Below are 24289 nucleotides of genomic sequence, written 5' to 3' on the forward strand. Positions count from 1 at the left end.
ATCCTTTTCTACACTAAATGCTTCCTGTGTGTCAGGGGACATAAAGGTAAAAATAAAAACAAAACAACAAACAGAAACCCTCAAAGAGCTCACACACTAATCAGCAAAGGTGCTGGTCCTCCCTGAACAATTCCATCTACCCATAAGTAAATACATACAAAATAAATACAATGTAAATAGGAAATCTCAGAGGGAAGGGACTAGAAGTTGGGTATGGGAGGCTGGGCAAGGAGACCTGCAGCATGTGGGATAGGAGCTGAGTCTCGAAGAAAACCAGGGAAACCAAGAGATGAAGACAAGGAGGAAGAACATTCCAGGCAAAGGAGACAGTCAGTGCAAAGGCAAGGAGGTGGGAGATTAGGAGATAGAGCACTGTGTTCAAAGACAAGTAAGAAGAACTGGATAGGGCAGCGTGTGAGGAGTTAAGTATGAAAAGAGGGTTAGTGGTAGCAAAGAACTGAGATAACACATAGGTCACACGACTAAATAACTGGGAGGATGGTGGTGCCTTTAATAATCCAGGAAGAGAGAGGGCAGGAAGAGGGCAAGGTTGGATGGGAAGAAGAATGGCTTCGAGATCCCTGTGAGACATCTAGTGCAGGATGTCCAAATGCCAGTTGGTAACAAGGGACTGGAGCTCAGCAGAGCAGTTAGGGCTGGATGTCAAGGTGAGCAATCATCAAATATGAGGTGATAACTGTACCCATGGGAGCCCTGAGATCCCTGAGTGTGATAGTAGAGAGGAGAGAAGGGGCCCAAGACAGAGCCCTGGGAGCACCTTCTGGTACATGTGTGACTGGAGGAGGGGTCTTCAGACAGACACAGAGGCTTGCAAAGCGCTTCCTAGGCGTTGTCTCCTCCTTCTCCTCCGGCCCTCCTCCTGGCTCCTCCAGCAAACTCAGCATCAGCCTGGACCTTCCTGCCCCATCTCGCCCTCTGCCCTCTAACTGGAGGGTGGAGCTATGAATGGCTCCAACACCATTTAAGAGGAAGGCAGGAAACAGGAGAGCCATGCCCTCACTTCCCACCACTGCCCTCCTTTGGGCCTTTTTGGCTTCTCCACCCGCTGGGCGCCTCCCACCTCACCTCTCACCCCTCTGGTTTTCCAGCTTTCCTTCTGTGTGCTGCCTTCACCCCCTCAAGGGGAGGGCCTGTCTTTTTCTTCTCTCCTATCTTCAGCAGCTCAGCACAGTGCCCGGTACAGAGCAGGCTTTTAAGAATGTTTTGGGGTTTTTTTTGCGGGGGGGGGGGGTTGTTTTTTTGTTTTTTGGGGGGAGTGTAATTGGGTTTAGGTAACTTGCCCAAGATCACACAGCTAGGTTTTTTGTTTTTTGTGTGTGTTAAATGTCTGAGGCCGGATCCGAACTCAGTTCCTCCTGACTCCAGGACCAGCACTCTACTCACTGTGCCACCTAACCGCCCCAAGAATGTTTACTGAACTCGTCTTGATCGATCTTCACAACCATACTGAGAGGCAGGTGCTGTTATTATCCTCATTTTATAGATGAGAAAAGTGAGCCTGCGAAAGGGTCCTACACCTAGTAAGTGGCAGAAGCAGAATTTGGGTCTTCCTGACTCCAAGTTCAACAAGAACCAGGGGAGAGAAGGGTCCTAAAAGCCTCGAGGATAATAAGAAGTGGAAGGGACAAGCAAGTGTTCAGCAGGATGCTGGGAATGTTGAGAACACCAAGAACTAGAGCTGAGGGGAGACAGGGAACAGGGCTCAGAGAATAGCAGCTGGAGGCTTACAATCGCTGCAGTGGGGAGGGTGTGGTGGGCAGAAGCCGCCAGCCCCTGACAAGTGAGCCCAGCTGAGCATCAGCAGATGAGGAGAGGCCCACTGAGGAAGGTCATGACCACACTGTTTAACGTGTCTCCCTGACATCCAGTTTCATAACAAATAGGAATCTGTTTTCTGGGAGGGCCCCCCTCACCATGGGGCAGAGAAGCTCTGGGAGCCTGGTCAGAGGCAGTGGGGCTGGGCCTGAGCTGGAGAAGGCCCTGGGGACAGGGGAGGGCTCATCCATAGCTGCTCATCAACATGCTACCCCTGGAGAAGGCCTTCAGGACCATCCTATTAATAGCAAATTCAAAGACTCAGCCAAGAATTGAAAACAAGGTCAGCAGGCTGAAATGTAAAGTCTTTGCTCCTGTCCCATCTTCTGATGATCCTCCCAGGTGTCCTGGAGGGCAGTGGCTCCACAAGGCCATCCACCAATTCTTTCAGGCCCTGAGCACCTCCAGGACCCCTCCTGTCACAGAACTAAGGAATGCTGCTACCATCTGAATCCTGGTCCTTCCTGATTCTATGGCCCACTCTCTGTCCACAACGAGGCATGAGACACTCTTAAACTCATCCTGCTCCCTTCCCTGTTTCTATCTTTGTCCATGTCTATACCACAAGGTCAGGAGCCAGGAGATGCATCTGGGGGACACAGAAATTCACACACTCCAAGAAGGGCTGCCCCAGGGAAGGGACACCTCCCGTCTAGTGAAGTAACAGAGGAACCACCTCTGGAGGTCCTCCACCCTCCCAGGGACAGCCTTCACTCAATATCCCTTGTGGAACATAGATGCAGCCAACCTGGAAACCCTGAGAAAGTTATCCTGGAAAAAGGCTAAGAACCCCAGCAACACAGCCACAAACCAACAGCCCAAGAACTCAGCAATGCCTCAAGAAAGTTCATGTTCAATCCCTCCTCCCCACCCACCCCGCCCTGCCCTCCTGCACCTGGCTACTGGCTGATGCCCCTCCTCCAAATCCCGGCCCAGGGGCTCTTCCAGAAGCAGAGATCTGTGGGAGGAATCCCTCTGCAGTGTGAGCTGAGTGCCTTCCCCTCTCCTCTGCCTGGCTCTGGTGTGTACAAGTCACCTACACGCTGCCTTTGTCGTGTGAGCCCCTGAGGGTGGCTCAGCAGAGGGCCTGGCAGAGCAGGTGCTCACTGCACCAAGTCTGCTGCCTGAGCAGCTGACTACAGGGCGAGAACAGCCCTGATTCGCCTTCCTTCCTCTGAAGCTTTCTCCCCTCCCCCAGTGCAAGGGCTTTCACACCTGATATCTGATTTTCCTAAAAAACAGATAAATCTCTGACATCTGGAACTAAGGAGAGGTGCTCTTACAAAGATGAATCTTTTTCCTTTTTAAAGCTATTAAGATGCAATGGCATGTCATTGTAAAGCTACATTAAAACCCCAATGAAGAAGAAGGAGGGCTCCCCACGTCCAGCCTGTCCAGGGAAAACCACAAGGCATCCTTCAAAGAGCCCTGGAGGCAGCTAGGTGGCAATGAATAGAGCTCTGGTCCTGGAGTTAGAAGGAACTGAGTTCAAATCCAGCCTCAGACATTTAATACACACACACAAACCTAGCCCTGTGACCTTGGGCAAGTCATTTAACCCCAATTGCCCTACCTTCCCTCCTCCAAAGAAAAAGCCAAAAAAAAAAGAGCCCTCCCTGGGATAGGTGACTCAGGTTATCCAAAGTCTTGCTGACAGGATTTTTACACCAGCATCCTCCTCCTGAAGTGAGTGTGGCCACCCACAGCCTCAGAGTCCAGAGCCCAGTCTGATCTGCAGAGGCCACAGTGGTTCAGGAACCAGGGCATTCATTCATGAATCCACAGTGCACCAGGACTGGCAGACAGAGCAGGCCAGAGAGGACAGACACATGCCTTCATGCAGCCTGGCGATGAGCAAGGCATGTGATTACCCAGGGAGGCTGAGAAGCCTCTTTGGCAAGTCAGAGGAGCCCAGAGGTTGTCCTGGGCCCTAAGTACTGAGTCAAAGATAGAGGGTGTGGAGAAATTACAGCTAATCACTAGCATTTAGAGAGAGATTTAAGGTTTGCAAACACTTTCCAAATATCTCATTCTGTCCCCAAAAGCCTGGAGGTAAGTGCTTTTTAAAAAGGAGCAGAGCCTGGGCATGACAGGACTCTGCAATACTGCCCAGTGTTAGTTTGTGAGGCCAGAAGAAAAGCAAGAGAAGAGGATACGGCTCCCTCCCACTCCACCCTACCACAAGGTGCTGCCTCCTGGGCCAGAGGGCTGGCCTCTGCTGCTCTCCTGCCACAAGCAGGAGCCCAAGGTAGAGTCAAGGGCACAGGTCTTTCTCAACGAGCTGTCACCTCAGTGCCCATTTCTGGGCCCCTCACCCCTGGCCAACCACATGCAGAGGCTGGGCTGCCTGGCTCCCTGTGCCCCCCACTGCCACGCCACAGAGAAGCACAAAGTCCTAAGGCAACAATGGAGAACTCAGGCACACTCACCAGGCCAGCCGTCAGTGATGGGGCCGACTGCCCCAGAGACTGGTTTCGCATGCGGACCAGGTTGGAGGCTTCCCCTGAGCATTGCCAGGCTGGCGGTCCCATGCTACTCTGCCCTCCACTGGACAATGGCAACAGCTGCTTGCCTGCAAGGGGGAGAATCATTACAGCCTTGTAAAGGCATCTTGGGGGGCAGGAGAGGCATGTCCTCAAAGGGCCTATGAGCACCACATTCAAGAAAAGGGTCCAGAAAGAGGAATGTGGCTGGGACAGAGAGCTGGACACCTGTGGCCTCATAGGAGCCCAGAGAGAAGGGCTCAGAGAACTTCCCACCATCTGAGTTCAGTCTGGATGGGATTGTCCTGAGCTCAGGCCAACCAACGCCTCTCCAGCCCCCAGGCACACCAACAGGCCCCAGCACGGCTCTGAGTGAGGCCTGGGCTGTCAGCAGGGGATGGACAGAGGGGCCTCTCTGGCCAGTCAGGAAACCTTGGAATGGTCTCCTGCTGGGAAGCCCTTTTCCCTTTTCCAAGGGAGTGCCTCATTTGGTCCACAAGTGTCTCTTATAATCTCACTTTGTGCCAGAAATCGTGCCAGTCACTGCGGGCACCACAAAGTTGCCCAGCCCCTCTCTGCCAGAGCCTCCCAGAAGCTTCTCTCTGACTCATCTGTCCAGCACTTACTCTGCATGATCTGACCACACCCACTGGCCATGGGGGCTGCCCCCTGCAGTAGGGGAGGGGTCACTCACTAAGGCAGTCCCTGAGCCTGGACCACAACCAATGTCATGCCATTTATGGCATTTCCTCATCTTTAAAACGGGGGTGCTTATACTGGCCCTGTCTGCTTCACAAGGCCATATGTAACCTCGCAGGGTTGGGCTGTAAGCCCACGGGGAGCTGCAGTTGCAATGACACAAACAAACATAGCACCAGCCTTGTTACCCTGGGTTTATCTTGGACAAACTCATTCTGTGCATGTATCTCCGTTGCCTAGAACAGTACCTAGCACACAGTGGCACTTAAATAATGCTTGTGGAATGATGTGTGTATATGCAGAGTCTTCCCCAACAAGAGAATGTAAGCTCCCCGAGTTCAGGGACTACCCGCTTTTTGTCTCTGAATCCCCAGTGCCCAGCACAGTGCCAGGATCATAATAGGCATGTAATGAATGCATGCTGACTGACAGTACCATCTGGAAACAACTCTGAAAACCAAGTGGCTGGCCCACAAGAGCACACCTTCCCTCCCTCCCCAAGCCCACCTGACAGGTAAAGAGAAGGGAGTGGTGGGCCCAAGGCCACAGACCCAGCTGGGGGAACAGCTGGCATGCTGAGCCAGGTCCTCAGGCTCACCTGGCCAGAGAGCTCCCCCAGGGCTCCCTGCCCTCCCCAGGAGACCCTGTACTCAGCTGAGGTTCCTGACCTGGCCCAGGTACCAGGGGTCCTCAGTCTGCCCACCTGCAGCTGAGGCTAAAGAGAACTCTGAATTCAGAGACAGCCAGGTGGCAGAGAAGAGGGAGCCCTGGGCTTGGGGTCTGGCCTCACACAGAAGATTCGCTCTGCCTCAGTTTCCTTATCTGTAGAGTGGGATCAAGAGCACCCCTCTCCCTCATTTGTGAGGATCAAAGGAAAGGGTCCTTATAAAAGCACTTTGCAAACCCTGACATATTCTAGAAGCTCTCCCCAGCAGGCTTCTCTGCAGGAGCCCGTTGGCAGCTCCGCAGGAGTCTCTCCCTCTGAAATTTTCCAGTTCTGTTAGCTAACTGGTTCACACCTGGCAATTGAGATATCATCTCCCCACAGTAGGAGCTCCCTGGGAGTAGGGAGCTTTTTCCTTGTTTGGCCAATGTTCTTTAGCACAGATCCGCACATAGCAGGTGCTTAATAAAGGCTTGGTGACTGGTCAGTTGATTTCAGAATGACCCGTGGACTTCAGGGAAATGCATCAGGGAACTCTCGCCCCAGCCGCAGGACTCACCTGACAGAGACAGGGCCGTGGCCAGGCTCCCCCGGCCCCGGAGTCTGCCATCGTCCTGACTCAGCTGCCTATGAAGCTTGGCTTTTCCGCTTGAGGAGAACAGGTCAGGATTGCTGAGCTTCCGGAAGATCAAGGGGCTGGCTCCTCCAGATGTAACATCCTGTTGGAGAAACACCGGCACAGAGGTCTTATCACCATACTCTGCTGGGAAGAATGAGAGTACTACTGTCCTGCACCAGTATCAAAATGGACCATGCCCACATCCCAATGCCTGCCCTGAAGGAAGTTCCCTGAAGTCAGAAGTTGGCTCATTTTTGTCCCTGTATCATTCAAGTCAAGCACAGAACCACGCACGCATACAGTAGGTATTTAAGCAACATTTGCTGAATTGAACTAAACTGAACCAGACAGGTAACCTGCAGTGGGGCATGTGTTGCATTGGTTGGACCAGGACTCAGAGAGATCCAAGGAAGAACAATGGACACCTGTCCTTAATAACAAAGACTGGGGCCCAGGAAGGCAACTGGTCTCAGGATGTGGGCAGAAAACCCTCTTTGTTGATTGTTTTGGTCATTAAAATGAACAGCCCTGTCCCCCTGACAATCCTGTGATGCAATTAGTGCAAGTTCTGATGCTTCCATCCTGAAGAGGGGGAAACTAAGGCCTAGCAGCTACATGGCATGCTGAAGGATCCAGAGCTGGCAGGTTTTTACCCCAGGCCCTCACTGCAAGGCCACCATCTTCTCCCTAGTCCAACAGCTCCGGGCTCGTGAGGATGATGTTCTGTTCATTCATAGCCTCCTGGCTAGGCACCTTCCACATAGCTATGAAACCAGAGCTGCCAAGTAAAACCACTAATAAATAATGCCTCTTCCTCTGTCCATAGCTCAGAGCACTAAGAAAGTCCAACACTGGAAAAAAACTGTCAAAATCTCCCTTTGTGGCCCAGTAAAATGTAACACTTGAAAGTTAAATGTGCAGGGTGGCTAGGTGGAACAGTGAGTAAAAGCGCTGGCCTGGGAGTCAGGAGGACCCAGATCAGTTCCACCTCAGATACTTAACACCCACACAAAATAACTGGCTGTGTAACCTCAGGCAAGTTACTTAACCTCAATTGCTTTAAAAAAAAAAAAAAAGAAAAGAAAAGAAAGTTAAATGTGCAAAAGTGTTTCTGGTCCAGTCCTGGGATCCAGGACCACCATCCAGTGAGCAGACCTCCCTGTAATGCTCTGCCAATCAAACTACCAAAGAGATCCTTTAGAGAACTAGATGAAATAATAACAATATTCACCTGGGGAAACATGAGAGCTAGAACAATGAAAAAAGGCAGCTGTATTAGAAAGCAGCAAAACTACTTGGTACTGGTTTAAACAAAAAACAGAAAAAGAGTAGACAGGGAATAATCAGAAACAAAACTCAATAACCCAGTGTCTGATTCTCAGAAACCTAGTGCAGTAGAAGTCCAGACAAGTGCAAAGCCCATCAGCATGCCTGACTGACACAACCCCTCCAAATACAGGAAGGGGGAGGGGGGAAGCACTCCCTGAGTATCATGATGCACTCTGCGGGGCCTAGGGCAGACATTCTGTAAAGATGTAAAGACCCTGGGAGGAAGGGGAGGATCTCCAGCCTTTCAAAAGAGCCTCTCAGCCTAGCCGGGCCTCCTGACAGTAAGGGAGTAAGTAACTAAGGCCTTCCCCTGCTTTGAGGCTATGGGACCCCAAGAAATAGGCCTCAGCCTTTCAATCTGAGCTGGAAGAAGGGGAATCTCTAGCCTTGTGAGTATCTAAAGGACCAGACCCTAGAAAGAAGACAGTGTCCATGCCAGGCTTTGTATCCAGTGGGGCAAGGGAGCAAGGACTGACCTTTAGGAGCTACACCTGAGACTAAGGGTGCATCTGATCATCTTTCTGCATCTGGACACCAATTTGGTGGAGTCGATACCAAGAAGGAACTAAGAGCTAAGTTAAAAGGGCACAGCCCCAGAGGCTAAAGTGGGAGAGAGGAAAGTATGCTCTGGGAAATGTTGAGGAATATTTGTTCTGAAGTAACCATCCCTCTGTAAAAGTCAACCTATAGTGAGTGATCAAACAGAACTGAAATGCTAGGGCTTAGCACCTGATAATGGAGGGAGCAGAGCTAGTGGGCTCTCAGGCCAACCGAGAAAAATATCCTCCAACCCCAATTACCGTCCCCAACCCTGAGGGCCAGATAGAGAAGCCTAGCCAAAGCACACACACTACAATCAACTACCTAGCCTTAGACCAATAAATTATAAATATAAATATAAAATTATTTTCCCATGATATTTCATCTGTTTTTGCTGAATATACCACCTCACACAATAAATTCAAAAAGAATACACGAACTGAATATCAAAGATTATCATAAAAAGAGTAAGCAGATTATAAACTTTTCACAGCAATAGGTAAGAGATGTATTCTTAGATAACAAGAGAGAAGCAGTTATAAAAGATAAAACAATTTTGATTATATGGAAATTGGAAAACTTTTGCAGAAACAAAATTTATGCATCAATGATACGGAGAGAAGCAGTCAAACTGGGAAAAAAATATTTCTATCAAGTATCTCTCATAAGTGCTTAATGGTCAAAGATATAAAGACAAAAGGGGCAGCTAGGTGGCGCAGTGAACAGAGCATCGGCCCTGGAGTCAGGAGGACCTGAGTTCAAATTCAGACTCAGACACATAACACACACACAAAAAAAAACCTAGCCGTGTGACCTTCAGCAAGTCACTTAACCCCAAGTGCCCTACCTTCCCCCCTCCAAAGAGCAAAAAGAAAAATCTAAAAAAAAAAGATATATAGACAACTGATAGAAATAGACACAACCAAAAGCCAGTCTCCAACAGAGAAGTGACCCAAGAACAGGAATAGGTCTAAAAGAGAATCATCAGTGCATTTTCCCTGGTTGTCCCCGATGCCTGGAACTTCTCCATCTTCATTCTCAGCTCCTGGCTTCTCTCAAGTCCCAGCTAAAACCCCTCCCTTTCCAAGAGGCTTTTCCTGGTCCCCGTTAATGCTAGGCCCTTCCCTCTGCTGATCATCTGCTACTTAGCCTGTGGACAGTTCCTTTGTGCAGAGCTTTCGGGGTCAGGCAGAAACCACCTTTTACCTTTCTTTGTGTCCCGGCCTAGCACTTAGAACAAAGCCTGAAACAAAACAGGTGCTTAATAAATGCTGGTTGACCAACTAACTATTAGGAACCATAGGAAAGAATACTCAGAATCACTAGCAATAAGGAAAACGCAAATCAAGTTTTCAGGATTTCTCTCCCTGCCCAACAAGTAGACAAAGTGAACAAAAAATGGAAATGGTCGATGCTAAACAGGAGGTGGATGGTCAGGCAGACTAATGCGTTGTCGGTGGAGCAGTCACTTAATACAACTTTCCAGGAAAGCTATTTGTAGTTATGCAGAGAAAGTAACCGTATCACCCGTATCCCTTGACCAAAGATCCCACTGTTGGCATATACCCCAAGGAAGTAACTGACAAAAAGGCTTGATGCATACCAAGATATTTTTAGCAACACTTTTTGGTAGCAAAAAACTGGAAAAAGTCAATGCCCGTCAAGTGGAGATTAACTAAACAAATGGGATACTAGAATGTAATGGAATCTTACTGTACTATAACAAATGACAAATATAATGAACACAGAGAACTCTAGAAAGACGTTCACATGAACAGATGCAATATGAAGTAAGCAGAGACAGGAATACAACATACACAGTGACTGCAACAAAGTAAATGGAAAGAACCACCAAATAACTGAAACTAAATATTTCAAAAGTATAAAGAACAAGCTTGGTCCCTAAGAGATGTGAAGACACTTCCCCGAGTTACTTTTCAGAGGTAGGAGGCCTGTGGGTATAGAACACTGCATATAAAATTATTTTCCCACGATATTTCATCTGTTTTTGCTGAATTTATTTTTACTCTATTTAATTCTTTATTATAATAAGTGACTACCTTGAAGGGAAAAGAATATAAGGGATAGGAGGGTAAAATCTGGGAGATGTAAAGAAAAGACACCAATAAAACTGTTTTTTTTTTAAATGCACCTCCCCCTTTCACTGAGGAGGTGGGGAACTAAGGGTGGAATGCTATATATACCATCTAACAGCTACAATCTCTGTTATAAGGGTCCAGTGGAGGGCGGAGAGGGGAGAGGATTGCCAGGGAATATATCTGAAATGAATGTGACATAAAGCTAAAGACATCAAAAAATTTTGTTTTAAACAGGGCAAACAAAAAAAATTGTCATCTATGCCTTTATCCAAATCACTGATCAAAAAAATGTTAAAAAGGACAGAATTAAGCAGAGAAACTTGGGGTACTCCTCTGAAGACCTTCTTCTACATGGACATCAAGTCACATATGACTTTTCTCTCCAGGTCTGATCATTCAACCCAGGCACTCGCTCCCAGGGAACCTAACTGAACTTCTGTCCAGTCTATATTTCTCTATCTTTTCTTCAACAACAGCAGGAGATTTGATGCTGGAAACTTCACTGGGCTCAACCTACTCTGAATCATCAATGAGCCGACTGATGCGGCTACTGCTTATGGCTTGGACAAAAAGGTTGGTGGTCTTTGACTTTTGATGTCTCCATTTTTACTACTACAGATGGCATCTTTGAAGGCAAGCCCACAGCTGGGGACACCTGCTTGGGTGGGGAGGACTTCGACAACGGCATGGTCAATCAGTTCATTGCTGAGTTCAGATGAAAACCCAAGAACATCAGTGAGAACAAGAGGGCTGTCCACCATCTGTGCTCCGCTTGTGAACATACAAAGCACATCCTCTCTTCCAATGCCCAGAACAGTATTGAAATTGAGACCCTTTAGAAAGGCAATGACTTCTCTACTCTATCACTGGGGCCCATTTTGAAGAGCTGAATGCTGACCTCTTCTGTGGTACACTGGACTCTGTGAAAAAGGCCATAAGAGATGCCAAGCTAGATAAATCACAGACTCATGACATCTTGGTGGATCCATTCCACTTGGATCCCCCCATCCAGAAACTTTTTTTTTTTTTTGCTTTTTGGAGGGGATAAGGTAGGGCAATTGGAGTTAAGTGACTTGCCCAAGGTCACATGGCTAGTTTTGTGTTAAGTGTCTGAGGCCGGATTTAAACTCAGGTCCTCCTGACTCCAGTGCCGGTGCTCTATTCACTGCGCCACCTAGCCGCCCCCAGAAACTTCTGCAAGACTTCTCAGTGGCACTTTTTGTCCGACATCTTAGCTCAGAGGCAGCAGCAGCAGCAGTACCTGAAGCCTCACCATGCCTCCCAAGGACGATAAGAAGAAGAAAGATGCCGGCAAGTCGGCCAAGAAGGACAAAGATCCCGTGAACAAGTCTGGGGGCAAGGCTAAGAAGAAGTGGTCCAAGGGAAAAGTTCGAGACAAGCTCAACAATCTGGTTCTATTTGACAAAGCAACATATAACAAACTCTGCAAGGAGGTCCCCAACTATAAACTTATCACCCCTGCAGTAGTCTCAGAGAGACTGAAGATCTGGGGTTCTCTAGCCCGAGCAGCTCTCCAGGAACTGCTTAGTAAAGGTCTGATTAAGCTGGTTTCCAAGCACAGAACACCAAGGGTGGAGATGCTCCAGCTGCTGAAGATGCATGAAATGGTTCAACATTTCTGTGTGGATTTTCAAAAATAAACTTACTGGACTAAAAAAAAAAAAAAGATTTCTCAGTGGCAAACTCAGCAAGAGCATCAATCCTGATAAAGCTGTCCAAGCTGCTATCCTGTCTGGAGACAAATGAGAATTTGCAGGCCTTACTGCTGTTGGACGTCACTCTTCTTTCCCTGGACCTGAAAGTGCTGCTGGAGTTCTGACAGTTCTGATCAAACACAGTACCACTATCCCCAGCAAGTAGACACTGACTTTTAACACCTACGCAGATAACTAGCTTGGCATGTTCGAGCTCACAGGAATCCCCCCCCAGTCCCCAGGGGGCATCCTCAATGTTTCTGCTGCAGATAAGAGCACAGGCAAGAACAAGATCACCATCACCAATGACAAAGGTCATCCAAACAAAGAAGACACTGAGCATATGGTCCAGGAAGCTGAAGATGAGAAGCAGAGAGACAAAGTATCTTCCAAGAATTCTCTTGAATTTTATGCTTTCGACATGAAGGCAACCTTAAAGGATGAGAAATCCCAAGGCAAAACTGGTGATAAAGACAAACAGAAGATCCTTGACAAATGTAATGAAATAATCAACTGGCTGGATAAAAACCAGAATGCTGAGAATGAAGCATTTGAGCATCAGCAGAAAGAATTGGAGAAGGTCTGCAACCCCATCATTACTAAGCTGTGCCAGAGTGCAGGGGGCATGCCAGGAGACATGCCTGGTGGATTCCCCGGGGTGGAGCAGCCCCATTTGAAGGTGCTTCTTCCAGACCCACCCCTGAAGAGGTAGACTACATGAACCAGAAGAAAGAGCATTCCAGACATGCTTTTCAAAAGTGAAGGACTCCAATTTATAGCCATGGCAGTAGCAGCTTACAAATAACTTTTAAACAACTGTGTAAATTTGGGCATTCTGAGTACTTGAATGTGTGCAGAGGGAGAGAAGTGAAAAACATTGAACTTTATCAGTTTTGTAAACTAGTGGAAATGTAATTCTTGTCCTAGAAAATAAAATCTATTTAAAATTGGCACCATTAAAAAAAGTGAGATGACTTATGCCCCTCTCCAGTGTTTCTAAAAATCTTTTTGAAAATTATTTATTTTAAATATTCTTTTCTTTTTAAACTTTGAATTCCAAAATCTCTTCCTCCCTCCCACTGGGAAGGCAATCAATATGACATCAATTATACACGTGAAATCATGCAAAACATTTCCATATCAGCCATATTTTTTTAAAAGACAAGTAAAGAAAGTGAGAAAATTATGTTTCAAATTTGCACTCAAGGTTCAACAGTTCTTTCTCTGAAGGTAGACAGCATTTTTTTCATCATGAGTCCTTTGGCATTGTCTTGGATCATTGTATGGATCAGAGTAGCCAAGCTTTAGTAGTTGATCATCATTACAACACTGCTGTTACTATGCACAATGATCTCCTGGTTCTTCTCACTTTACTTTGCATCAGTTCATATGGTCTTGCCATGTTTTTCTGAAACCACCCCCCTCATCATTTCTTAAAGCACAATAGTACTCCAACACAATTATATGCCACGACTTATTCAGCCATTCCCCAACTGATGAGCATCCCTCAATTTCCAATTCTTTGTCACCACAAAAAAAGCTGCTATAAATATTTTTTTCCATATAGGTCTTTTTCCCTTTTTTGACCTTTCTGGGGTATAGTCCTAGTACTGGTACTGCTGGGTGGAGAGGGATACACAGTCTGACAGTTTTTGGGTCTAGTTCCAAATCGTTCTCCAGAACGGTTGGACCAGTTTCACTGCTCCACCAACAATTCATTAGTGTATCTATTTCTGTCTCATCCCCTCCAGCATTGATCACTTCTGATAGGAAGGGGGGGGGGGGGAAAGAGAGTACCTCAGAATCATTTTAATTTGCATTTCTCTAACCAATAGTGATTTAAAGTATTTTTTCATAGACTATAGATAGCTTCGATTTCTTCTGAAAACTGCCTGTTTATATCCTTTGACTATCAATTGGGGACTGATTCTTTTATAAATCTGACTCAATTTTATATTCAGTATGTATTTGAAAAATGAGGCTTTTATCAGAGAACCTTGCCATAAAAATGTTAATATTACTTCATTGTCTATGGCAGGGCTTCTTAAACATTTTCCCCTCCTGACCCCTTCAAACACTTCTTAAACTGTGGGTCACAACCCACAGTATAAGAAGCACTGGTCTATGGTAACTTTTAACAAAATGTAGTTTCCCTAATTGTAAAATGAGCTAGAGAAAGAAATGACAAACCACTCCAGTATCTTTCCCAAGAAAACCCTAAATGGGGTCACAAAGAATCAGACACACCTGAAAACAACTGAACAGCTAACAACAGTTCCCCTGATTATCCCTTATAATTAGGTTATTTTTGCTTTGTCTGAGTTCATGACTGCTACCCCTGCCTTTTTTTTTTTGTTTAGCTAAGGCATATTAGTTTCTGCTCCAGTCCTTTATTTTAATTCAATGTGAGTCTTTCTGTTTCAAGAGTTCCTCATAAAAACAACATATTGTTGTGTTGGTTTCTGGTTTCTATCTGCTTCCATTTTATGGGTGAGTCCATCCCATTCACATTCACAGTTACAATCACTGTGTTTTTCCCTCCACATTTTCTTCTTTTTATCCTGTCCTTCCTCAAAAGTCTATTTTGCTTCTAACCACTGCCTTCCTTAATTTGTCCTCTCCTTCATCATTCCCCCTCCTCTTCCTTATCTCCTTCCCTTCCTATTTCCCTATTTATTAAGTTACATTTCTATATACAATTGAGCAAGAGTGTGTGTGTGTGTGTGTGTGTACATACATATTCTTTTCCCCTTTTTGAATCAATTCCAATGAGATTGAGGTTTGAGCGTTGCCTGCCACCACCATCCCATTTTCCCCTCCACTGTAGAAGTTCTCTTCCACACCTCTTTATATGCGAAAGTTTTCCCCATCCTCTCCCTTCTCCCAGGTCATCCCTCTTTCTCACCCCTCCATTTTTTTTCTGGGGGAGGGGAGGGAAATAATTCCAACATAATTGACTCACATCCATGTTCTCTGTCTATGTAAACTCCTTTTAACTGCCCTAATACCAAGAAAGTTCTTAGGACTTACATGTATCATCTTCCTACATAGAAATGTAAAAAGTTTAGTTTTATTGAGACCCTTATGATTATTCTTTCATGCTTACCATTTTATGATTCTCTTGAGTCTTGTGTTTGAATGTCAAATTTTCTATTCAGCTCTAGTCTTTTCATCAGGAATGTTTGAAAATACTCTATTTTATGAAATATCCATTTTTTCTCCCTGAATGATTACACTCAGTTTTGCCGGATAGGTTATTCTTGGTTGTAATCCTAGTTCCTTTGCCTTCCAGGATATCGTATTCCAAGCCTTCCACTTCTTTAATGTAGAAAATGCTAAATCTTGTGTGATCCTGATTGTGGATACACAATATTTGAATTGTTTCTTTCTGGCTGCTTGAAGTATTTTTCTCTTTAACCTGGGAACTCTGGAATTTGGATATAATATTTCTGGGAGTTTTCATTTTGGGTTCTCTTTCAGGTGGATTTTTTTCACTGTAAGAAATGATGAGTAGGAGGATTTCAGAAAAATCTGAAAAGACTTATATGAATTGATGCTGAGTGAGGAGAGCAGAAGCAGGAGAACATCATACACAGTTACAACCACATTATGTGATGACTTTGATTGACTTGGCTCTTCTCAGCAATGTAAGGTTCTAAGACAATTCCAAAAGACTCATGATGGAAAATGCTATCCACATCCAGAGAAAGAATTATGGAGTCTGAATGTAGATCAAAGCATACCATTTGCTCTCTCTTTTTTTGTTTTATTTATTCTTTCTCATAGTTCATTCTACTAGTTCTAATTCTTCTTTGCAACATGACTAATGTGAAAATATGTTAAATGTGAATGTATACGTAGAACCTATATAAGATTGCAAGCTGTCTTGGGGAGGGGGGAGAAGGGAGAGGGAAGAGAGGGAGAAAATTTGGAACTCAAAAACTTGTGGAACTGAATATTGTAAACTAAAAATAAATAAATTTATTTATTTTAAAAAAGAAATGATGAGCAGGTGGACTTTAGAAAAACCTAAAAAGATTTATATGAAGTGATGCTGAATGAACAGAAGCAGGAGAAGACTGTCCACAGTAACAGCAACATTATACAATGACCAACTTTGATAGACTTAGCTCTTCTCAGAAAGGCAATGATCTGAGACAATTCCAAAAGATTCATAATGAACAATGCTGTCCACATCCAGAGAAAGAACTGTGGAGTCTGAATGCAGATCAAAGCATGTTATTTACTCTTTTTTTTTCTTTCTCATGCTTTCCTTTTGTTCTTATTCTTCTTTCACATTTCTAATGTGGAAATATGTATTTTTAAAAAATAGTGCTTGTTGATTTGATTTGATAAATGAAATGGAATATTAAGAAGAAGAAATGCTGAAAAGGACTGTTTCCAAGAAACCTGGAAAGACTTGTATGAAATACTACTGAGTTAAATGAGCAAATCCAAGAGGACAACTTATACAACAATAACAACGCTGTAAAGACAAACCATTCTGAAAGACTTGAGAGCTCTGATCAACACACAAGGACTGACCATGATGCCAGATGACTCTTGATGAGGAAGGATGCTCCCTACTCCTGATGGACCCAAGGCACAGAATTACAGATCCAGGTTCCAACAAGGCTAATGCAAGAAACTGTTTTGCTTGACTCTGTATATTTATTACAAAGGTTTTGTTTGTTTTGTTTTTTTCACCTTGAAGAGTAGATAGTTAGAGGGGAGAAAATAAATATTTGTTAACAGAAAAAAATATATGTTTTAAAGAAGAAAAGGTCCTGCAGGGTCCAGGTCAAACTCCTGTATGTAGGTAGCCTGGTGCAGGGAATCCAGGCTGCTTGGAGCAGGGTACCTATAGGAATGGGGAGGGGAAATTGTGACAGGACAATCAGGAGCAAAGTCTTCAATGTCTGCCTAAGGAGTACAGACTTCATGGACTCAGACAAGGGAAGCTATGACTGGTTGGGAACCAAGTCCAGGTCAACATCAACATGCCAAGACCTTCCAACGAATAAGCAGAATGGGCAAGTTGCCTAAGGAAGATGCTAGAGAGAAGAGGCCTGTATTGGGAAGGGCTGAACTGGCTGACCTCAGACTCCTTCCAGCTCTAAGGAGGGCAACAGGGCATGAAAAGGGCTTTAGGAAGATCAAACAAGCAAAGAGAGCAACCTAGGGGGCGGCCAGGTGGCTCAGCAAGTAAGAGCACTGGCCCCAGTGTCGGGATGACCTGGGGATCGAATCTGGGCTCACTTAGCACCACACCCAGAAATAACTGGCCGTGTAACCTTGAGCAAGTTACTTAACCCCAATTGCTTAAAAAGAGAGAGAGAGAGAGAGAGAGAGCAACCTAAGTCCTCTGTGCTTTATAAGGAAGTGCTTTATTCAAGGTGAGAATGGCCATGCATGAGGACCGTGCCAGATCCAGGCATGCCTGGCCTCAAAAGGGCTCCTCCCTCTAGCACTGAGGGCCAAAATGATCACCTGAAGCTCCCAGACAGGACCCTTGCCCCACCAATCATCCCCATCAGGCCCACAAGCAACAAAGGGAGAGTTCCCATGGCCCATGCAGATGACCCAGCAAAGCAGCAAAGGAAAAACTGCTCACTCACTCACAAGGAAAGGATTCACTTCAAAAATGCAAAAGCCACTGCCTACAGGCCTGGGGACTAGTATAGACTTACCTATACTGGCTGCCTCTCCTGCCTCACCTCACCACGAATTTGCTTCTCCTCCACCATGACCCAAACCTCTCCTAAAGTTATTCTCTCAAAAGCCACCAATGAGCTCCTAACTGCTAAATCAGATGCTCTCATCTCAGGCCTTGTTTTCCTTGACCTCTCTACAGCTTTTGACACGGCTGACCACCCTCTTCTCCTAGACACACTCCTCCCTTGGTCCCATATCACAGCTCTCTTCCTGGTTGTCTGACCACTCTTCTATCTCCTTAGAAGGGCTGCCCCAAAATTTCTGCCATGGCCCTTTGTTCATTCCTCTGTGAAGGAGCTCATCTGTTTTCATAGGTGCAAGGATCACCTTCCAACCTATCTACCCATTCTTAATCTCTCTCCTGAACTCCAGCCTCACATCCCTACGACATATAATGCCATCTCTCAATCCTTATGCCTTTGCCCTGACTGTACCCTATGCCTGGAGCATTCTCCCACCTCACCTCTGCCTCTTGATTTCCCTAGCTTCCATTAAGATTCAGTTCAAACTCCATCCTCTTGTGCAGGGAGGCCTTTCTGGATCCACCTGGTTGCTAAAGCCTTTCCCTATCTTCTCTGTATGCATCTCGTGTACACCTTAATAAAAGGATGTACATGATGTACATGTCTGTCTCCCCCATTCCAATGTACACTCCTCGAGGGCAAAGACTATTTTTGCCCTTTTTTGCAACCCCAGTTCCTAATACATAGTAAGTGCGTAATGAGTATTTGTTGATGGATTGATTAATACCTTGATACTTGACTGAATATCTCTACCTAAATGTTAACCTCAACAAGTACAAATCAGAATTCAGCATTTTATCGGTTAAATTTTCACCTCCCATAAGTTTCTCTATTTCTTAGAAACAACAGAATGTGGCAGTTCGATGTTCAATAAACCCAAAATACTAACCACTGGGAAGAGGACTCCTTATCTAACAACAACTTCTGGGAAGAGCAGAGAGCAGTTTGCCAGAAGATGGATTAAGGACATCATCTTACACTGTTTAACACAAGCAACTCCAAATAGGTGAGCAATTGAAATAGAAAGGATCTCATCACTTTTAAAAAATTGAGGAGAATGGAAGGAGGTACATTTCACAAGCACGGTTAGGGGAGAGACTTTAAACCAGGGATGGGAAATCAGCAACCTCAAGTCCAGATGCGGCCCTCTAGGTCCTCAAGTGTGGGGATCTTTGACTGAATCCCAACTTCAAGGAACAAATCCCCTTAATAAAAGGATTTGTTCTGTAAAACTTGAACCCAGTCAAAATGCTGTACCCAAGGACCTAGAAGGTCACTCATATGGCCTCAGGGCGCTAGGTTCCCCATCCCTGGAACCAAGCAAGGTATAGAGGGATAATAAAAGAGAAAAAAGGTCAATTTTGATTCCATAAAATCACGAAGTTGGTATATAAACCAAATCAATGAAGCTAGAATATGAAGAAAAATTACTGAGAAAGAAAAAAATTTATACCAAATATCTCTGAAAAAAATCTGACATCCGAGATATATAGGAAAGTGAAATGAATAGAAGATCCAAAATGATTCCCTGAATAGACAAGTAGTCAAAGGACATAAATACTTTTCAAAAGAATCATCTGCTATGAACAACCACATGAAGAAAGCTCCAAAATCCTGGGTTTGCCACCCAAAGTTGCACAGATAATAAAAGGCTAAAGTATGGTGGAATTATAGCATGACAGATATGTGAATACAATGTTGGTGGAATGGTGAATGGGCCCAAATGTTTTCTAAAATAATTTGGAATTCTGCAAGAGAAGTGACTATATTGTTAACATGACTTTACTACAAGTGATCTCATACCCCAAGAAAGTAAAATACAGAGAAAAAAAAAGACCCCATGTACACCAAACTATTCACAGCAGCACTTTTTGTGACAGCAAAAATCTGGAAACAAAGTGGATACCTGCTAATCAGGGAATGACTGAACAAACTGTAGTCGATTAATTAGTATTATTGCATTAGCATATTTTTACAAAGGTTTGGTTTTTCTTTTTCTAATTGTGGGAGATGGGAGGGAAATGATTGTTCATTAAAAAAATAAAAATAAATATATATTATTATATTATTAAAATAAATGTTTTGGATCTATATGTACTAAATAGTTGGAGGTGTTTTTTATGGTAGCCAAAAAATTAGAGACTAACAGTGTCCTCCTTTTGGAGAACGGCTAAGCAAATTATGGTATCTGGATACAATGGAATATTATTGAACAATAATAAATGACAAAATGAACAGTTTCAGAGGAAACTGAGGAGACCTGTATGGACAAACAACCACTGGGTTCTCTGAGTGTGTAGGAGCTGCCCCACAAGGGACCCAATTGGAACTGGCCAATTGGGCAATATAACTCCCTCCCTCTCTTCCCACTCCCTCCCTCTTTTCTTTTTTTCCTTCCTTCCTTCCTTCTTTCCCTTCCCTCAGTCCACATAGAGCATCATACCCTTACCTGCAGGAACTCTGCCCAATGATTACTGAAACCTTGTAAGATATCTTGGGGTTTGCAGGTTAGATTTTTTTCTAAAAGACATTGCCTTAAACCCAAATCACTCTGGTTCTCATTGATTGGTCAACAACAGATCCCAGGTCAAGCCCCACTTGATCATTATTTGGGTCTAGTTTGGTTTCTGTTTTGGTCAGAAACCTTGAGAATCTTTAGCTCCCAGAATGATTTTTTTTTCACTAGGTAATAGAGGCCATTCTCTGCCTCTTTTCTTACCTAGCCTAATCATTGAATTGCCTCAGTCAAATTGAGAACTGTTAAAAAAAAAAAAACCTTAGCTTGAAAAGGCCGTCTCCCACTGCACCCAGGGCCATCTGAAGTCATCCTGATCTATATCTGGCCACTGGACTCATATGGCTGCAGAGGAGAAAGTGAGGCTGGTGACTTTACACAAGCCCTCCCTCACTTAAATCCAATTCACTTGCATGTCTTGGCATCACTTCCCTAATGTGGCGATGTCCCCGATGAAAACCAATAGCAGCAACAAAGGGCATAAAGAACTTTGAAAGGCTCTACAGCTCTGATCGATGCAATGATAAATCATAACATGAAAAGACTAGAGATGAAACCCTGGAACTTTAAAATTAGAGAGAAAGATAGATATTTTCAGATGAAGTCAATGTGAGAATGTTTGGCAGAACTGTGCTGCTATGTACTGACGGCTGAGTTTCTCTTTTTTCTTTTTATAAATATTTGCTTGGGGGAGGGAGAGTAGAAGAAGGAACAGTTTTTAATTTTTTGAAAAAAAAAAAAACAAAACGAATGTTTGTTGAATTGACTAAACATTCCTTCCTTATTAAGAATCCCAATCTGTGCTGTAGTTTGCACACACTGATGCAATATCTCCCACTCAACACATACAAAACAAATTTCTTTCTGCTCCCCATGCTGGCCCTTCAGACACAGAGCCCCAGCTCTCCTGTTCCCCCGAGTCTTCTCTCCTCCAAACTAAACACGCTCAGTTTTTTCCACAGTCTGACAAATGACATGATTTCCATCTACATCCTGCAGATTCCATTGAAATAAGTAATAACTTCAAAGGCCACTGGATGGTCCACCAACCCAACTTCTTGGCATATGCTATGCTGATATGCGGATATGCTGATATGCGGACCTGTGACTCTACAAGTGAGTAGTAGTAACTAGTGGCACAATAGGCCTGAAGTCAGGAAAACCTGGGTTCAAATCTTGCCTCAGACACATACTATGAGATGCTAGGCAAGTTACTTTCTCTCTGTCTCTTTTCTTCTCATGTAAAATGGGGATGATAAAAACAGCATCTACCTAGCACAGTTATCACAAGGACCAAATGAGACAATATTTGTAAAGATACTTAGCAGAGTAGCTGGCACACAGGAGGTAGCAATAAAGGCTTGTTTCCTTACTTCCTTCCTCTTTGGACACAGTAAAATTCTCCTGTACAACTCCCTCTGGACATAGACTCTGGGAGAGCTGCCTGAAACACTGAGGGGTCACAGGCCTTTGCTTGGGTCACACAGGCAGCCCAGTGCCAGAATAAGGATGCCAGCCAGGTCTTTCTGACTCCAAGGCCAGCTCACTCTCTACTGCCCCACGCTGCATCTCCAAGCTAGAGAAAGCTACAAATGTTAGAACACTTAAGGAGAATCATTTTTTCCTTCCAACACCCTGTATGTCATGGGGAAAGGAAGCTAAAACCCACTAAGGCCAACAATTCTTCTGCTAAATGAAAAAACTGTGGTAAATACACTGTTTCTTCTATAGGTAACTCCAAATTCAAGTTCCTTTTTTGTTTTCAAAAGAGGAAAAAAAAAAACTGCAGACGGCAGCCGACTCCATCAAGATGATGAATGGGCCTCCAAAGGACAACATCCTGTCCTCCATACAAGTTCCACGAGCTGCGCCATCCCAAACAATTCCCAACCTCTGCTTCACTGGTAGGGGTCACTCTCCTAGCAATGCAGTACCAGGTCATCCAAGTGCTACTGGCACAATAACAGGCCTGTTTTCCACCCACAAGGCCAGTCCAAAAATGCAGGGATAGAGCCAACCTGAGATGAAGAGGCACGAACTCGGTCCCCACTCCAGAGAACAGAGATCACTCGGATTCAATGCAGAACATAATGATGAAAGACATGAGGAAATGTCTAGAAAAGGAAGCAGGAGTCCCAAAGAGTCAGCCTGCTTCCTCAAGAAAAGGTAATGTTCAACAAACTGAATTTATTTTTCTAACAGTTAATAAAAGAAATGCCAAAGACATAATCAGCCTTGATTTTAGCAAACTACCTCATGAAAGTCTCTTATACTGTTCTCATGGACAAATGCATTTGGAGTTAAAATTACATTAGATAGATTCTAAGCTGGCAAAACAGCCAGGTCCAAAGAAGTCATTAAAGGCTTGATGCCTACTCTGAAGGAGGTCTCTGGAGTGCCCCAGGGATCTGGGCTTGGAGTTCGGCTGCTTAACATTTTTATCAGTGACTAGGAAAAAGGAATGGAGAGCAGGTTCCTCAAATTTGTAGATAACACACAGCTAAGAAAACAACTGATGACAAGCAGGATCCAAAAAGCCAATGACGCCCTACAGCATGCGTTTGGGCTGAATCTAATAAGATGAAATTCAGCAGGGTCATGTAAAGTCTTGCAAAGAAATCAAGACCCCATGCACAGAACTGGAGAAATATGGATGGTTAAAGACAACTTAGAAGGAGAATGAACTGGGGGTTCTGGTGACAAGCTCAGTAGGGACACCACAGGGTGACAGGGAAGCCCCAAATGCTGAGACTGTTTCAGAAAGACAGCTTCTGGAAGGAGGTGTAAGGACCTAGTTGCCTACAGGGGTTTTCCTCCCCTTAGAGTATAAGCTCCTGGAGGGCAGAGACAGTTTCTTTCTTTGTTATCTACAATGCCTAGCACAGTGCTAGGCACACAGGAAGCATTTGATAGGACCTTGTCAAACTGAAACATCTCAACTTAATTGTTTCATTTTGCTGGACCATTCAAAGAGAGAGTATTCAAGAATCAGGACAATTAAATCACCATTCATGGAATTTAAAATGGCTCCTAAATGAGTTAACTGCCTTGGTCCCTTTTCTTTAAGTAACTAAATAAATGGGACTCCCTTCTTAAAGCCACAGTTGCCCAGGGTTCCCATGACTCGACATCAGCCTCACTTGGAACACTGGGCCTAGATGTCTCACCATCCCCCTGGGTGAGCCGGCAGGGTCTGCAGGGCTCTCTTGGGGAGGAGGAGGGCTCAAACATGCTCTATGTGGCTCCAGAATGCTCAGCCAGGAGTCCTGAAGGGCAGATGCTGAGAGGCTAATCTGGGCTTGATACAAAGAGAAACATCCTAATAGAGCTCCGCTCCAAGGGTTCGCCTTTCTTAAAGGTCTTCAAACAAAGGCCAGATCATCTGTCTGGGATGTTGCAGTGGGTACTTCTTTCAGGGCACACTGGGTCCCTTCCAGACCTTAGAGGATGCAACAGACAATAAATCAAAGCTTCCATGTGTGGATGAGGAGGCCCATGTGTGCCAAGGACTTGGGCTGCAGCTCAGCTCATTCTGCCCCAACTGGCCACGTCCACAGCCACACACCCCTTCACCCTGAGACAGCTAGAGGGCTTGTTTGCCCAGCAGGGGGCCAGGGTGGCCTGATTCCCTTGGGTGAGCAAGACTGATTCTGAGAAACTTGATCAGGAGTTCTGAAGCTACATCCATGGAGAGACTTCAGGGAGTCCATGAATGTCTTCTGTCTAGTTCAATAACTATCTCAATATAACTGACTGTCCTTGTAATCTTATATGTTTAATGTTACGTACTTAAAAACTTCAGTCTGTGAAGAGGGCATAGGTTTTACTGGACTGCTCGGTAGGTGGTAGAGTACATTACACATGCTAAAAAGGTTAAGAATTACTGGATTAAAGGCTTCAAGGGTCCCTTCCAACTCTGATTCTTCCAGGGCCTTAATTAAAAATCTAAAAAAACACTTTCAAGAATGAAGGTGCATCCACCACATCCACATACACAAGAGCAAGCTCAGTAACAGGAAATGTTTACCTATCCCTTTAAGAGACAGCCCATG

General features: G+C 44.8%; 1 protein-coding gene and 1 pseudogene across 11 annotated transcripts in view; one reads left to right on the forward strand and one right to left on the reverse strand.

Annotated features, from left to right (window-relative positions):
• LOC138165390 (microtubule-associated serine/threonine-protein kinase 2-like) overlaps positions 1-24289 on the reverse strand; it is a 201423-nt gene that overhangs the window by 138640 nt on the left and 38494 nt on the right. For all 11 annotated transcript variants that reach the window (XM_069093688.1, XM_069093681.1, XM_069093682.1 and 8 more), the window contains exons 2-3: positions 6242-6401; positions 4266-4408 (exon numbers count right to left, since the gene is read on the reverse strand). In XM_069093688.1, the coding sequence (XP_068949789.1) occupies positions 4266-4408; positions 6242-6401 (303 nt within the window). The remainder of the gene's footprint in view (positions 1-4265; positions 4409-6241; positions 6402-24289) is intronic.
• Positions 11450-11908, forward strand: LOC138165216 (small ribosomal subunit protein eS25 pseudogene; annotated as a pseudogene).

The sequence above is a fragment of the Petaurus breviceps genome, unplaced genomic scaffold (assembly GCF_028583685.1).
Source record: "Petaurus breviceps papuanus isolate PSGF00001 unplaced genomic scaffold, PetGlider_PUasm1.0 208, whole genome shotgun sequence".
NCBI classification, from domain to species: domain Eukaryota; kingdom Metazoa; phylum Chordata; class Mammalia; order Diprotodontia; family Petauridae; genus Petaurus; species Petaurus breviceps.